At 42.6% G+C, this 16,147-nt stretch overlaps 1 protein-coding gene across 1 annotated transcript in view; it reads right to left on the reverse strand.

The window, feature by feature from the left end:
• Positions 1-15,415, reverse strand: part of PLBD1 (phospholipase B domain containing 1) — an 88,248-nt gene extending 72,833 nt beyond the window's left edge. The window contains exon 1 of the mRNA XM_006055151.3: positions 15,067-15,415. Coding sequence (XP_006055213.2) covers positions 15,067-15,172 — 106 coding nt within the window. The 5' untranslated portion in view covers positions 15,173-15,415. The remainder of the gene's footprint in view (positions 1-15,066) is intronic.
• Between the last annotated feature and the right edge of the window lie 732 nt (positions 15,416-16,147).

The following is a 16,147-nucleotide window of genomic DNA, read 5'->3' on the forward strand; positions in this document are numbered from 1 at the left end:
TTAATTTCTTGAGATTCACTACATTATTGCTGCTACTACCTTTTCTGCTATTTCAATAGTTAATGCATTGTAATTTGGAATCCAACAAAACATAACAGGTGACACAAGTGAAAATAATGTCTAAATAAGTGTGAAAACTAAAGTTTCTATTTTGTGTGTCAGAACCAAGACCCAAGATGAAGTTCATGGATAAAAACTTCAAATATTATGGAAAGTAAATCACCAAGAAATAGTTATTTAAAATTTTCTACCCCAATTTTGAGGCTTCCCTTGGTGGCTCAGATGGTAAAGAATCTGCCTAAATGCAGGAGACTTGGGTTTGATCCATGGGTTGGGAAGATCCCCTGGATAAGGGACTGGTAACCCACTCCAGTGTTCTTCCTGGAGAATCTCATGGACTGAGGAGCATGGTAGGCTAGTCTATGGGATCACAAAGAATCAGACAGAGCTGAGCAACTAACACACACATACCCCAATTTCAGGACTGAAGGAGGAGGGTCTTTTCAATTTTCTTCTGGAGAAAGGTTTTGATCTTTTCTATAAGTTTCAGGACCAGGAAACAAAATTTAATGATAAAGATTAATAAGTATTAATACTTCTCCCAGAAATTCTTCTGAACTTATCTATTAAAAAAATGTTTTTAGCTAAGGTCTAATCAATAAATGTGATGCCATGCTTGTATTTGCCCTGTCAGAGGCTATAATAAATGTTCAGTCAAAATATTTGTATGTTAGTCTTTATGAGAGAACCTCCCTAAATTTTCTCAAAATATCCCAAACTCCACACATCCCAAACTAAAGTCACCCTATTCCCAACCCTCAAATAAACACCTTTTCCTTTAGTTCTTACCATGATGAAGGCAAGAAACATCTACCCGCTTTGATCTGGGTATTCTCAACTCAACATTGCTAAGTATTAGAGAAATGCAAATCAAAACTACAATGAGATAACACCTCACACCAGTCAAAATGGTTATCATCAAAAAAAATCCACAAACAATAAATGCTAGGGAAGGTGTGGAGAGAAGGGAACTCTCCTGCATTGTTGGTGGGAATGTAAATTGATATAGCCACTATGGAGACCAGTATGGAGGTTTCTTAAAAACTAAAAATAGGTCTACCATACTACCCTGCAATCCCACTTGTGGGCATATATCTGGAGGAAAACATGCTTGGAAATGATACATGCACCCCAATGCTCTTACCCTAAAAACGAAATTGATGTTGTTCCTTCTGGCCATTTACCAAGTCCTCACGCTTTTATCTACTTCCTTTCCTTTCCTATGTATCACTTTAGTTAAGGCTTTTCCCATTTCTGGGAATTATCTTGTATATATTCTGATAAACTGGTATAGCCCTTGAATTGCTTCAAGATGGCAGAGTAGAAGGATGTGCACTCACTCCTTGAGAGAGCACTGGAATCACAACAAACTGCTGAACCATCATTGACAGGAAGATGCTAGAACCAACCAAAAAAGCTGTCCCACATATCCAGAGACAAAGGAGAAGCTGCAATGAGATAGCAGGAGGGGTGCAATCATGATAAAATAAAATCACATAATCACCAGGTGGGCTACTCATAAACTGGAGATAAATTATAACACAGAACTTCTCCCACTGGAGTGAAGGTTCTGAGCCCCATGTCAGGCTTCCCAATGTGGGGGTCTGGCAACAGGAGAAGGAATCCCCAGAGAACCTGACTTTGAAGGCCAGTGGGATTTGATTGCAGGACTTCCACAGGATTGGGGAAAACAGAGTCCACTCTTGGAGGGCACACACAAAATCTGGTGCACATTAGAACCCAGGGGAAGGGAGCAGTGACCCCATAGGACACTGAACTGGACCTTACCTGCTAGAGCTGGAGGGTCTTTGCAGAATGGGGGGGCAGCTATGGTTCACCATGGAGACAAGGACACTGGTAGCAGCAGTTCTCAGAAGTACTCATTGGCATGAGGCCTCCATGAGGTCACCATTATCCACACCAGCCTGTAGGCTCCAGTGTTGGGCTGATTCAGACCAAACAACCAAGAGGGAAGGAACACAGCCATACCCATCAGCAGACAAGTGGGGTAAAGTTTAACTGAGCACAGACTTGTCCACAAGAGCAAGAACCAGCTCTACTTACCACCAGTCCCTCCCATCAGGAAACTTGCACAAAACTCTTAGATACTCCATCTACTAGAAGGTAGACAGCAGAAGCAAGAACTGCAACCCTGCAACCTGTTGAATAAAAACCACTATCACAGAAAGTTAGAGAAAATGAAAATGTGGAGGATTATGTCTCAGATGAAGGAACAAAATAAAACCCCAGAAAAGCAACTAAATGAAGTAGAGATAGGCAACCTTCCAGAAAAAGAATTTAGAATAATGATAGTGAAGATGATCCAGGATCTTGGATAAATGATTTAGGCAAGGATTGAGAAGATGCAAGAAATGTTTAATATAGACCTGGAAGAACTAAAGAACAACAAACAGAGACAAAAAGTACACTAACTGAAATTAAATAGATACTAGAGGGAATCAAGCAGAATAAATGAGGCAGAAGAAGGAATAGTGACCTAAAAGGCAGAATGGTGGGAATCACTGCCACTGAACAAAATAAAGAATGAAATAAAGACAACCTAAGAGACCTTTGGGACATATTAAACACACCAACATTTGCATTATAAGGGTTCAAAAATTATAAGAAATAGAGAAAGGATCTAATAAAATATTTGAGGAGACGATAGCTGAAAACTTCTCGAACATGGGAAAGGAAACCCCCTCAACCAAGTTTGGGAAGTGCAGAGTGTCCCAGGCAGGATAAACCCAAAGAAGAGCACAGCAAGACACATGGTAATCAAATTGACAAAAATTAAAGACAATGAAAAAATATGAAAATCAACAAGGGGAAAATGACAAAAAAATACATGGGTACTTCCATAAGGTTATGAGCTGACTTCCAGGCAGAAACTCCGCAAGCCAGAAGGGAGTGGCACAGCGTATTTAAAGTGATGAAAGGGAAGAACCTACAACCAAGAATACTCTACCCTGCAAGTATATCATTCAGATTTGAGGGAGAAGCCAAAAGCTTTTCAAACAAGCAAGAGTCAAGAATTCAACATCATCAGAAACGCTTTACAACAAATACAACAGGAACTCCTCTAGGTAGGAAAGAGACTAGCAACTTAGAACAACCTGTACAACTATAGACTGCTATATCAAAACCTCATAGAAGCAGCAAACCTAAAAACTACAATAGATATACACACAAAAAAGAAAAAGCAACCCAACATAACACTAAAGATGACCATCAAACCACAAGAGAAGAAAATAAAAGAGGAAAGGAAGAAAAAATACCTGCAAAAACAAACCCCAAATAATTAAGAAAATGGCAATAGGAACACACATACTGATAATTACCTTAAATGCAAATGGATGAAACGTGCCAACCGAAAGGCAGAGACTGTTTGAATGGCTTCAAAAACAAGACCTGTACATATGCTGTCTATAAGAGACCCACCTCAGACCTAGGGACACATACAGACTGAAAATGAGGGGATGGAAGAAGGTATTCCATGCAAATGGAAATCAAAAGAAAGTTGGAGTAGTCATACTCCTATCAGACAAAATAGACTTTAAAGACTTATAAGAGACAAAGAAGGACACTACATAATGATCAAGGGATCAATCCAAGAAGAAGATATAACAATTGCAAATATATATGTACCCAACAAAGAAGCACCTCAATTCATAAGACAAATCATAACAGCCATACAGTGAAAAACTGACAGTAACACGATAATAGTGGGGGACTATAACATCCCACTTTCATCAATCATCCAGTCAGAAAATCAATAAGGAAACACAGGCCTTAAATAACACATTAGACTAGATGGACTTCATTTATATTTATAGAGCGTTCCATCCAAAAGCAGATGAATACATGTTTCTCAAGTACACATGCAATATTCTCCAGGACTGACCACATGCCTGGCCACAAAGTGAGTGTAAATTTAAGAAAACTGAAATCATATCAAGCATGTTTTCCAACTACAACACTTTGAGATTAGAAATAAAGTACAAGAAAAAAAACAATAAAACACAAACACATAGAAGTTAAACAATATGTTACTCAACAAACAATGGATCACTGAAGAAATCAAAGGGGAAATCAAAAAATACCTAGAGACAAATGAAAATGGAAGCACAATGATCCAAAACCTATAGGATGTAGCAAAAGTAGTTCTAAGAGGAAAATTTATAGCAATACAGTCTTACCTCAGGAAACAAGAATAATCTCAAATAAACAACCTAACCTCACACTTAAAGCAATGAGAGAAAGTAGAACAAACAAAACCTAAAGTTAGTAGAAGAAAAGAAAACAAGATCAGAGCAGAAATCAGTGAAATAGAGACAAAGAAGACAATAGCAAAGATCAACAAAACTAAAAGCCGGTTCTTTGAAAAGATAAAACTGATAAAGTCTTAGCCAGATTGAGAGAGGACTCGAATCAGTAAAATCAGAAATGCAAAAAATGTTACAACTGACACCACAGAAATACAAAATATCATAAGAGACTACTACAAGCAACTGTATGACAATAAAATGGACAACCTGGAAGAAATGGACAGATTCTTAAAAAGACACAGACTGAACCAGGAAGAAATAAAAGATATGAATAGCCCAATCACAGCACTGAAACTGAAACTGTGATTTTAAAACTCCCAACAAACAAAAGCCCGGGACACAGGTGACTTCTATCAAACATTTAGAGAAAAGCTAACACCTATTCTTCTGAAACTGTTCTGAAAAAATGGCAGAGGAAGGAAAACTCTCAAAATCATTCTATGAGGCCACCATCACTCTGATACCAAAATCAGACAAAGATACCACACAGATAAGAAAATTACAGGCCAATACCACTGATGAACACAGACTCAGAAATCCTCAACAAAATACTATCAATTCTAATCCAACAATACATTAAATGGCTCAAATGCCATGATTAACTGGGATTTATCCCAGGAATGCAAGGATTTTTCAATATTCACAAATCAAGCAGTGTGATAAACCACATCAACAAACTAAAGAATAAAAACCATATGATCATCTCAATAAAAGCAGAAAAAGCTCCTGATAAAATTCAGCACCGGTTTATTAAAAAAAAAAAGAAAAAAACCTCTCCAGAAAGTGAGCATAAAGGAAACACATGCTCAGTCACTCAGTCAAGGCTGACTCTTTGCAACTCCATGGACTGTAGCCCTCCAGGCTCCTCTGTTCATGGAATTTTCTGGGCAAGAATATTGGAGTGGGTTGCCATTTCCTTCTCCATAAAGAAAACATACCTCAACAGAATAAAGGCTGTATAAGACAGCCCTAACAGAACGGGCTCTTCAAGAAAAGAGATCACTTCAAGGAAATTAGAGATACCAAGGGAACATTACATGCAAAGATGGGCTCGTTAAAGGACAGAAATGGTATGGACCTAAGAGAGGCAGAAGATATTAAGAAGAGGTGGCAAGAATACACAGAAGAACTGTACAAAAAAGATCTTCATGACCCAGATAATCACGATGGTGTGATCACTCACCTAGAGCCAGACATCCTGGAATGTAAAGTCGCATCACTACGAACAAAGCTAGTGGAGGTGATGAAATTCCAGTTGAGCTATTTCAAATCCTGAAAGATGATGCTGTGAAAGTGCTGCATTCAATATGCCAGCAAATTTGGAAAACTCAGCAGTGGCCACAGGACTGGAAAACATCAGTTTTCATTCCAATCCCAAAGAAAAGCAATGCTAAAGAATGATCAAACTACCGCACAATTGCACTCATCTCACATGCTAGTAAACTAATGCTCAAAATTCTCCAAGCCAGGCTTCAGCAATACATGAACCGTGAACTTCCAGATGTTCAAGCTGGATTTAGAAAAGGCAGAGATCAAATTGCCAACATCTGCTGGATCATCGAAAAATTGAGAGAGTTCCAGAAAAACATCTATTTCTGCTTTATTGACTATGCCAAAGCCTTTGACTGTGTGGATCACAATAAACTGTGGAAAATTCTGAAAGAGATGGGAATACTAGACCACCTGACTTGCCTCTTGAGAAATTTGTATGCAGGTCAGGAAGCAACAGTTAGAACTGGACATGGAACAACAGACTGGTTCCAAATAGGAAAAGGAGTACAAGGCTGTATATTGCCACCCTGCTTATTTAACCTATATGCAGAGTACATCATGAGAAACACTGGGCTGGAAGAAGCACAAGCTGGAATCAAGATTGCCGGGAGAAATATCAATAACCTCAGATATGCAGATGACACCACCCTTATGGCAGAAAGTGAAGAGGAACTAAAAAGCCTCTTGATGAAAGTGAAAGAGGAGAGTGAAAAAGTTGGCTTAAAGCTCAACATTCAGAAAACGAAGATCATGGCATCTGGTCCCATCACTTCACGGCAAATAGTTGGGGAAATGGTGGAAACAGTGTCAGACTTTATTTTTGGGGGCTCCAAAATCACTGCAGATGGTGAGTGCAGCCATGAAATTAAAAGACACTTATTCCTTGGAAGAAAAGTTATGACCAACCTAGATAGCATATTGAAAAGCAGAGACATTACTTTGCCAACAAAGGTCCGTCTAGTCAAGGCTATGGTTTTTCCAGTGGTCATGTATGGATGTGAGAGTTGGACTGTGAAGAAAGCTGAGCGCCGAAGATTTGATGCTTTTGAACTGTGGTGTTGGAGAAGACTCTTGAGAGTCCCTTGGACTGCAAGGAGATCCAACCAGTCCATTCTGAAGGAGATCAGCCCTGGGATTTCTTTGGAAGGAATGATGCTAAAGCTGAAATTCCAGTACTTTGGCCACCTCATATGAAGGGTTAACTCATTGGAAAAGACTCTGATTCTGGGAGGGATTGGGGGCAGGAGGAGAAGGGGATGACAGAAGATGAGATGGCTGGATGGCATCACCGACTCGATGGACGTGAGTCTGAATGAACTCCGGGAGTTGGTGATGGACAGGGAGGCCTGGGGTGCTGCAATTCATGGGGTCACAAAGAGTCAGACATGACTGAGCAACTGAACTGAACTGAGGACAGCCCTACAGATAACATCATAGTCAATGGTGAAAAGCTAAAAGCATTTCCTCTAAGATCAGGAACAAGGCAAGGATGTCCACTTTTGCCACTTACATTCAACATAGCTTTGGAAGTCCTAGCTACAGCAATCAGAGAAGAAAATAAAAGGAATCCAAATTGGGGGGTGGGGGGGAGTGAAACTGCCATGATACTATACAAAAAAATAAACCCTAAAGATACTACCAGAAAACTACTAGAGCTCATCAATGAATTCAGTAAAGTTGCAGGATACAAAATTAATACAGAGAAATCTCTTGCATTTCTCTGCACTAAAAGTGAAACATCAGAAAGAGAAATTAAGGAAATAATCCCATTATCATTACTTTAAAAAAATAAAGCAAAGTAAAACACCTAGAAATAAATCTACCCAGGGTTCAAAAGACCTACACATGGAATACTATAAGACACTGATGAAAGAAATCAAAGATGACACAGATGAAAAAACATATTATGTTCTTGGATTGAAGAATAACTATTGTCCAAATAATTATATTACCCAAGGCAATCTATAGATCAAATGCAATCCTTATCAAACTACTAATGACATTTCCCACAAAACTAGAACAAAAAATCTTAAAATTTGTATGGAGACACAAAAGATCCCAAATCATCAAAACAATCTTGAGAAAGAAAAACAGAGCTGGAGGGACCAGGCTCTCTGACTCCAGATTACACTGGAAAACTATAGTCATCAAAAGAGTACGGTACTGGCAGAAAAACAGATATATAGATCAATGGAACAGGATAGAGCACCCAGAAGTAAACCCATGCACCTGTGCTCAATTAATCTATGACGAAGGAGGCCAGACTATACAATGGTGAAAAGATAGTCTCTTCAATAAATGATGCTGGGAAAACTGGAGAGCTACATGTTAAAAAAAAAAAAAAAGAAATTAGATCATTCTTTAATACCATACACAAAAATAAACTCAAAATGGATTAAAGACACTACACAGCTCCTAGAAGAAAACATAGGCAGAACACTCTCTGACATAAATGGCAGCAATATCTTTTTTGATTCACCTCCCAGAGTAGTGGAAATAAAAACAAAAACAAATGGAACTAATTAAACTCAGAAGCTTATGCATAGCAAAAGAAACCATAAACAAAACCAAAAACAGCCCAAAGATTGGGGAAAATATTTGCAAATTATGTGACCAACAAGGGATTAGTCTCCAAAGTTATAAACAGCTAATGTGACTTAATACTTTGCCAACAAAGGTTCATCTAGTCAAGGCTATGGTTTTTCCTGTGGTCATGTATGGATGTGAGAGTTGGACTGTGAAGAAGGCTGAGCACTGAAGAACTGATGCTTTTGAACTGTGGTGTTGGAGAAGACTCTTGAGAGTCCCTTGGACTGCAAGGAGATCCAACCAGTCCATTCTGAAGGAGATCAGCCCTGGGATTTCTTTGGAAGGAATGATGCGAAGCCACCTCATGCGAAGAGTTGACACATTGGAAAAGACTCTGAGGCTGGGAGGGATTGGGGGCAAGAGGAGAAGGGGACGACAGAGGATGAGATGGCTGGATGGCATCACTGACTCGATGGATGTGAGTCTCAGTGAACTCCGGGAGTTGGTGATGGACAGGGAGGCCTGGCATGCTGCGATTCATGGAGTTGCAAAGAGTCGGACACGACTGAGCGACTGATCTGATCTGATCTGACCATCAAAAACAAACAATCCAATCAAAAAATGGGCAGAGGACCTAAATAAACATTTCTCCAGTCCGTACAGATAGCCAAGAGGCACATGAAAAGACATTCAACATTGCTAAGAATTCAGTTCAGTTCAGTCGCTCAGTCATGTCCGACTCTTTGTGACCCCATGAATTGCACACCAGGCCTCCCTGAGCATCACCAACTCCCGGAGTTCACTCAAACTCACGTCCATCGAGTCAGTGATGCCATCCAGCCATCTCATCCTCTGCTGTCCCCTTCTCCTCCTGTCCCCAATCCCTCCCAGCATCAGTCTTTTCCAATGAGTCAACTCTTCGCATGAGGTGGCCAAAGTATTGGAGTTTCAGCTTTAGCATCAGTCCTTCCAAAGAACACCCAGGACTGATCTTTAGAATGGACTGGTTGGATCTCCTTGCAGTCCAAGGGACTCTCAAGAGTCTTCCCCAACACCACAGTTCAAAAGCATCAATTCTTTGGTGCTCAGCTTTCTTCACAGTCCAACTCTCACATCCATACATGACCACTGGAAAAATAGCCTTGACTAGATGGGGAGCTGGTATATTCAGATGCCCACAAATTTATTACTGCTTTCTTACTGTATTTGCAATGATACCTTGCTGTTTTTACACCCCAAAAGAGTCAGCAAGTGTAACCAAACTACTAGGACAAAGTTTCAGTCATTCCTAAAAAAGAAAAACAAATCAGAGAATATTGCTTCATATCCTTCTCCCTGACTTCTGCTTAGATGGACAAAAGGAATTGCAGGTGGGCTCCTGAAATTCCAGGGGTGAAAGGAGTCCGACATGACATCCCAGGACTTGCACTTACCCATGTGATGATGGGGGTAGCATGTGGAAGTTAAAAATCAGTGACTGTGGGCCAGCAAAGTCCTTCTGATGCTCTTAGTCCCAGAGAGCATCCAGACTGCCTGGGTGGGGCCAGCTGCTCTCACCTCCAGTGCTCCCCTCAGCTCCTGCAGCTTGGAGGGGCCAGTGCAGCCCAGTGAGAAGGAGAAGCTGCATTAGGAAGACTAAGAGGTAGGTGGCAGTGTCACTTGTCCATGCCAACAGCTAAGTCAAAAATGAGCAGTTAAGGAAAGAGATTTTTTCTTCATGAGTTTGGAGATTTTCACCATTACAGGGAGTAGGGCATTGCTATTATGAACAGAGTGACAAGAAAAGTCAAAACTTGATCTAGATTTCTTCCAAGAGACAAGAAAGTTTCTGGCTCCACTGAAGAAGCTTGATGGGACTGGGGGGGATAAAAATGAGATGCTTTTATGCTTGCACCCTGCATCCTTCCTCGTCAACGTGGCAGATGTGGAAGCCTCTGTGGTCACACAGCTGTCACTCATGATGGTCTAATTAGCACAGGACTGACTTCTCAGCCTTTGCCTGATCCAGTTCAAAAACTGGGATGTGATTGAATTAATATAGGACTAAGAGAGTTCAGTTCAGTTCAGTCACTCAGTCGAGTCTGACTCTTTGTGACCCCATGAATTGCAGCACACCAGGCCTCCCTGTCCATCACCAACTCCCGGAGTTCACCCAAACTCATGTCCATCGAGTCGGTGATGCCATCCAGCCATATAAGAGGAACGCAAATCAAAACTACAATGAGATATCACCTCACACAAGTCAAAATAGCTATCATCAAAAAATCCACAAACAATAAATGCTAGGGAAGGTGTGGAGAGAAGGGAAGCCTCCTGCACTGTTGGTGGGAATGCAAATTCATACAACCACTATGGAGAACAGTATGGAGGTTTCTTTAAAAACTAAAAGTAGGGCTACTCTATGACCCTGCAATCCCACTCCTGGGCATATATCTGGAGGAAAACATGATCGGAAAGGATATATGTACCCCAATGTTCATTACAGCACTGCTTACAATAGTCAAGACATGGAAGCAACCTAAATGTTCATTGACAGAGGAACAGATAAACAAATTGTGGTACATATATACAATGTAATATTACTCAGCCATTGAAAAGAATGAAGTAATGTCACGTGCAGCAACATGGATGGATCTAGAGATTATCATACTGAGTGAAGTAAGTCAGACAGGGAGAAAGAGAAATATCATACAATATAGCTTATATGGGAAGTCTAAAAAGAAATGATATAAATGAACTTATTTACAAAATAGAAACAAAGTCACAGACTTAGAGAACAAACTTATGGTTACCAGGGCAAAGAGTGAAGGGAAGGGATAATGAGGGAGTTTGGGGATTGACATGTATACACAGCTGTATTTAAAGCTTATAACTAACAAGGATCTATTGTATAACACAGGGAACTCTGTTCAATATTATGTAGCAGCCTGAATGGGAAGGGAGTTTGGGGGAGAATGGATACATGTGTATGTATGGCCGAGTTGCTCTGCTGTGCACCTGAAACTATTACATTGTTAATGGGCTATATTCCAATGTAAAATAAAAAGTGTGTGTGTGTTTTTAAAAAAGACAATACATTACCACATTAAAAAAAAACCAAAAAAAACTGGTACAGAAAAACAGGAAGTGAGGTGAAGTGAAGTTAAAGTCACTCAGTCCTGTCTGACTCTTTGTGATCCCAGGGACTGTACAATCCATGGCATTCTCCAGGCCAGAATACTGTAGCTGTTCCCTTCTCCAGGGGGTCTTCCCAACTCAGGGATCAAATTCAGGTCTCCCACATTGCAGGTGGATTCTTTACTAGCTGAGTCGCCAGGGAACCCCGAAAAACAGGAAAGTATTGGGAAATTCTAAAGCAGCCTTGGATAATAAAATTGCACTTTGGCAAAAATAATCATGATGACTTCAGACACTTATAACCCAGGAAAGTGCTTTCTGAAAGAGCTGCTTAATGTACTGGTAGGCACCCCAACTCCCTAAAATGTTAGGCCATGATTAAGAAAATCTGTCTTTATAACAAGTTATTACTTCACTGAACAGGAATTATCATCAGCAGTTCTGTTGCCTTATCAAGTGGCTCAGAGGATAAAGCGTCTGCCTGCAATGCAGGAGACCTGGGTTCGATCCCTGGGTTAGGAAGATCCCCTGGAGAAGGAAATGGCAACCCACTCCAGTACTCCTGCCTGGAAAATCCCATGGACAGAGAAGCCTGGTAGACTACAGTCCATGGGATCGCAAAGAGTCGGACACAACTGAGTGACTTCACTTTCACTTTCTTATCAAGAGATCCACGATGCCTTTTCAGAGAAAAGCAACTCCCATGGCTGGTCATAATAGACACTCAATTATATAGCCCCTACTATGTGCCCTAGTTAGTTAAGCTTTCCTGATAGCTCAGTTGGTAAAGAATCTGCCTGCAATGTGGGAGACCTGGGTTTGAGCCCTGGGTTGGGAAGATCTCCTGGAAAAGGGAAAGGTTATCCATTCCAGTATTCTGGCCTGGAGAATTCCATGGACTGTATAGTCCATGAGGTCTCAAAGAGTCGGAAATGACTGATGGACTTTCACACTATGTGCCAGGCACTGTTCCTCATAACAAACTTACGATATAGGTATTATTATAATACCCATTTTACAGATGAGGAAATTGAGGCATGGAGAGATTAGATAATTGGCTAAAAGTCATGCAGTTTGTCAGTATTGGAGCCAGGCTTCAAACATAGGCAGTCTGGCCCCATGGCTTCTGCTTGGAATTCCAACCCATCTCTCTAATATTTGACTTCCAAGAATGAAGACCTGCCATGGAAAGAGTGAACATATGGTGCAACTTCCACAGGGAATCTGGAAATAAGGAAGCCCTCAGAGATAAAGGATCAATTGAGATTGGCCTCAACCACAAGTCTGCTGTCAATTAAGGAGCCTGAACAACTCCCAGGACTGTAGACTCCTTGACAGCCACTTAAAGGGATTAGCTAATCTAGACAGGCAGTCAGTTAGTCTCAAGTGGTACTGGTAAGCCATGGGAGAGTGGAAAAGGAGTCTGTGACCAGCTGTTTTGAGCAAGCAGTGACCGGTAAGGAGCAGTTATGTACTGCCTGAAATGCCCAGTCCTAGTGAGAGGTAGATGAATCAGGTCCTCAGCCTGAGAATCTCTGGTATATTTTTTATCCCAGGTAGTTTGATTACAGTGAGAATGTTCCCAGAGCAGGCTACACAAATAACCAGATTGTTAAAAATCAGTTTCCTTGTATCTGATCAGCTCTGGAGAATTGCAAAGAATGAATTTCTAGAGTCTATCCCTGAGAAACCCAGGGCCAGATCTGAAACTCACTTTACCAAGGCACGTGCCACTTTATGAGTGTCTTGGCAACCAACCCATCTCTTTCCCTAGTGACAACCTGACTTCCCTATACATATGACTAGAAAAACTGGTAATTCCCTGGTTTTCCAGTGGTTAGAACTCCATGCTTTTATTGTCTATGGCTTGGGTTCAATCTCTGGTTGTGGCCACAAGCTGCTGGGCAAAAAAAAAAAAAAGAAAAGAAAAATTTACAAGGCATCCTAAAACACACGTGGGAGTTTTGGTCTGGAAAGATAAATGCAATGTGATTATGTTTGAAGTCTATAATAGACCGAGCCAGAATCGGGGACTCAGTTTAAGAAGCTATTTCTTGCAGGGTGATATTTTCCTAAATAAACAGTGCCCCATCTTCAGAAAAACAATGTCTCCATCTCATTCTTTAGGCTGCCCACTCCATCTACCGGAACATTTAAAACAATCCCAAGAATCTAAAAGGAGACCAGGAAAGGGAGAAAAGTTTCTGCCATCCTTCCAGACACTACCACCATTTCCGTTTCCGGGGCACTCCCCAGCCTGTCCCAGGTGTGTTCAAAAATGAGCGGTTTCAGCGCGCCACCACAAGGCGGCATCGACACCACCGCCTCCAGAATGTGCAAACAAATCACGGATCAGGAGCCGGGGAGTGATCACTTCTGAGCTCAGAAGCTGAGGCAGCTTCAGAGACTGGAAAAATTTAAGAGTGATAAGTGGGCACATTGCGAAAGCGAAGGCTTTGAAATCTGGTAACTGCACATACTGGTTGATGGAAGACAGTAGAACAAGAACCCATAAGGCGCTTTTAGGAAGGGATAGCCCTGCTGAACCCCACCCTAGTCTCGAGCAAGGTCAGCACAGAAAGGGGATTAGGAAATAAAATGAATCCTCTCTCGTTTTAAATAAATTGTTTCTTACGCGTTACTTTTGAAGTTTTTCAGGTTTTGTTTTTTTTTTTAATTAATCTTAGTTTTACTCATTGGGAGTGAAACAGACAAAACCCAGACCTCCCCCCACCCCCACCCCAACACACACACACAAACACACCCACTCCTTTTACTTTTGAAGCAAAGGGTACTGTTCAGTGTCAATACCTGTAGGGATAAAACCTTGTTTAAAACCTGTTTTATTAAGAGGGGAGTAGCCAAGTACATGCCGTTTTGCATTTCAGCTCTGCCTCCATTTGCTGTGTATCGTTATGCAAATCATTGAACTTGCTCAGTCTCAAACTTTCTCATCTGTAGAATAGGGATAATAAACCTATTTAGGATCGTGTTATTGTTGTTGTTTAGTGGCTAAGTCGTGTCAAACTCTTTGCCACCCCATGGACTGTAGCCTGCCAGGCTCCTCTTTCCATGGGATTTCCCAGGCAAGAAAACTGGAGTGGGTTTCTTTCTCCAGGGGATCTTCCTCACCCAAGGATCAAATCCAGGCCTCCTGCGTTTTCTGCATTGGCAGGCGGATTCTGTTTTACCACTATGCCACCTGGGAAGCCCATTTAGGACTGCAGTGAGCAGTATATGAAAGAACATAAATCCTTGGGTACACTGCCAGCACATTTCAAGCTAACAATACCAGGTTGCTCTTCTCAACACTTTAAACCAAAGCCATTGTCAATTTGAAAAAAAAAAAAAAAAAAAAAGTGGCAACCTGGATCACACTCTATGATGAGAATAAATATATTTAGATGTCCTTTGGCTGACGCTTTTATGATCAGCCAAGAATCAGCAAAGCCAAGAGCCGTGCCGGAGAGAACCTGTTTGTCTGCCAAGAATTCCGGCCAGCACTTTCTAAGTTCGGAGAAACACACCCCCAAGTCCTCGTCAGGGGCCATCCCCGAGCGCCAGCAGGGCTGGAACAACCCGGGCCGTCCCCCCCGGCAGAAGCTGGCTTCCACCCAGAAAACAGACGGACACCCGCGGGAAGTCAACTTGAGTGGACTCGAGCGCACAGGGCGGCACGCGCGCAGAGGGTAGAGCGCAGGCTTCCAAGGGTCCCTCCCTGCGCGCCCAGCCGGGACGGCACACTGGGCGCGCGGCTCACCTGCCTGGCTCAGAGGCACCGCGGCGGCCAGAAGCAGCAGGAGCAGCGGTAGCCGGGCCGGTGGCTGGGGCAGCCCGAGGAGCTCATCCTGGCTGTGGCGGGACATTGCTCGGCGGCCGGGATCTCCGCTCCGCTCGGCAGGACCAGGCAGCTGCTGGCAGAGAGGCTCTGGGGCCGGCAGCGGGGCGCCCGGACGCGGAGGTTCGGGCGTCCTTCTTAACTTTCCTCTCTCATAAGCCCGGCCTGTTTCGGGCTTTTTAGGGGCGAGGAAACCTCACGTGGTCTTGAGGACAACCTTCTCCCTGCTGGGCCCGTCTGGGAAGGGCGGGTCCTTTCTGACCCTCTAGCGCCCCGTGAGCCGGGCCGGGCCGGTTCCCTTCCTACACTCCTGGGACCTACTTGCTGCTTTCTCCGCACTCCGTCGAGCGGTTTGGCGACCCAGGGCTGGGACAGATCAGTTCATGTCCACACCGCTGGCCTCCAGGGCCGGCCACTGGTCTGCAGCAGCGGAGAGGGGGCGTCCTGGGCGGTGTAGAAATGCATACCCCTGCCTACACGCAGCTCCGATTCCTCGCCCTTTCGGAGAGGGCTTCCCAAGTGCTTACAACTCAGGGTTTAGTGCCCCTCTCCATCCCCGCTGTTGAACCTAAATCCATTTGCTGCCGCTCAGGACTTCGGATCGTTTGTTTTTCAAAACTTCATTGGCTGGAACCACCACTGGCGAGTGATTCAGATTAGATGGGGCTGAAACCAGTAATATCCCAGAAAACTCCTGTGAAGTCCCCATTTCTGTGCGGGGTCAGTTGAAAGTGACATTGTGAAGTAGGCAACACCGTGCCTTGGGGGACATTGTGAAGGTGGCAGAAGGTGCCCTAGGTGACATTGTGAAGTAGGCAAAAGGCATTTTATTCATCCAATAAGACCTCTGTTAAGCCCACCTTGTGTGTCCCGTACAGGTGTTATAAAGACCATTAAGACCACGGTCTACAGCAGGCCAGGAGCGACAAAGCCCTATAAATAAACAGGTACCGGAAGTTGCCATCAGTGTGTAACAGAGCCCTGATTACCTATGATTGCATCC

Source organism: Bubalus bubalis, chromosome 4 (genome assembly GCF_019923935.1).
Source record: "Bubalus bubalis isolate 160015118507 breed Murrah chromosome 4, NDDB_SH_1, whole genome shotgun sequence".
NCBI lineage: Eukaryota > Metazoa > Chordata > Mammalia > Artiodactyla > Bovidae > Bubalus > Bubalus bubalis.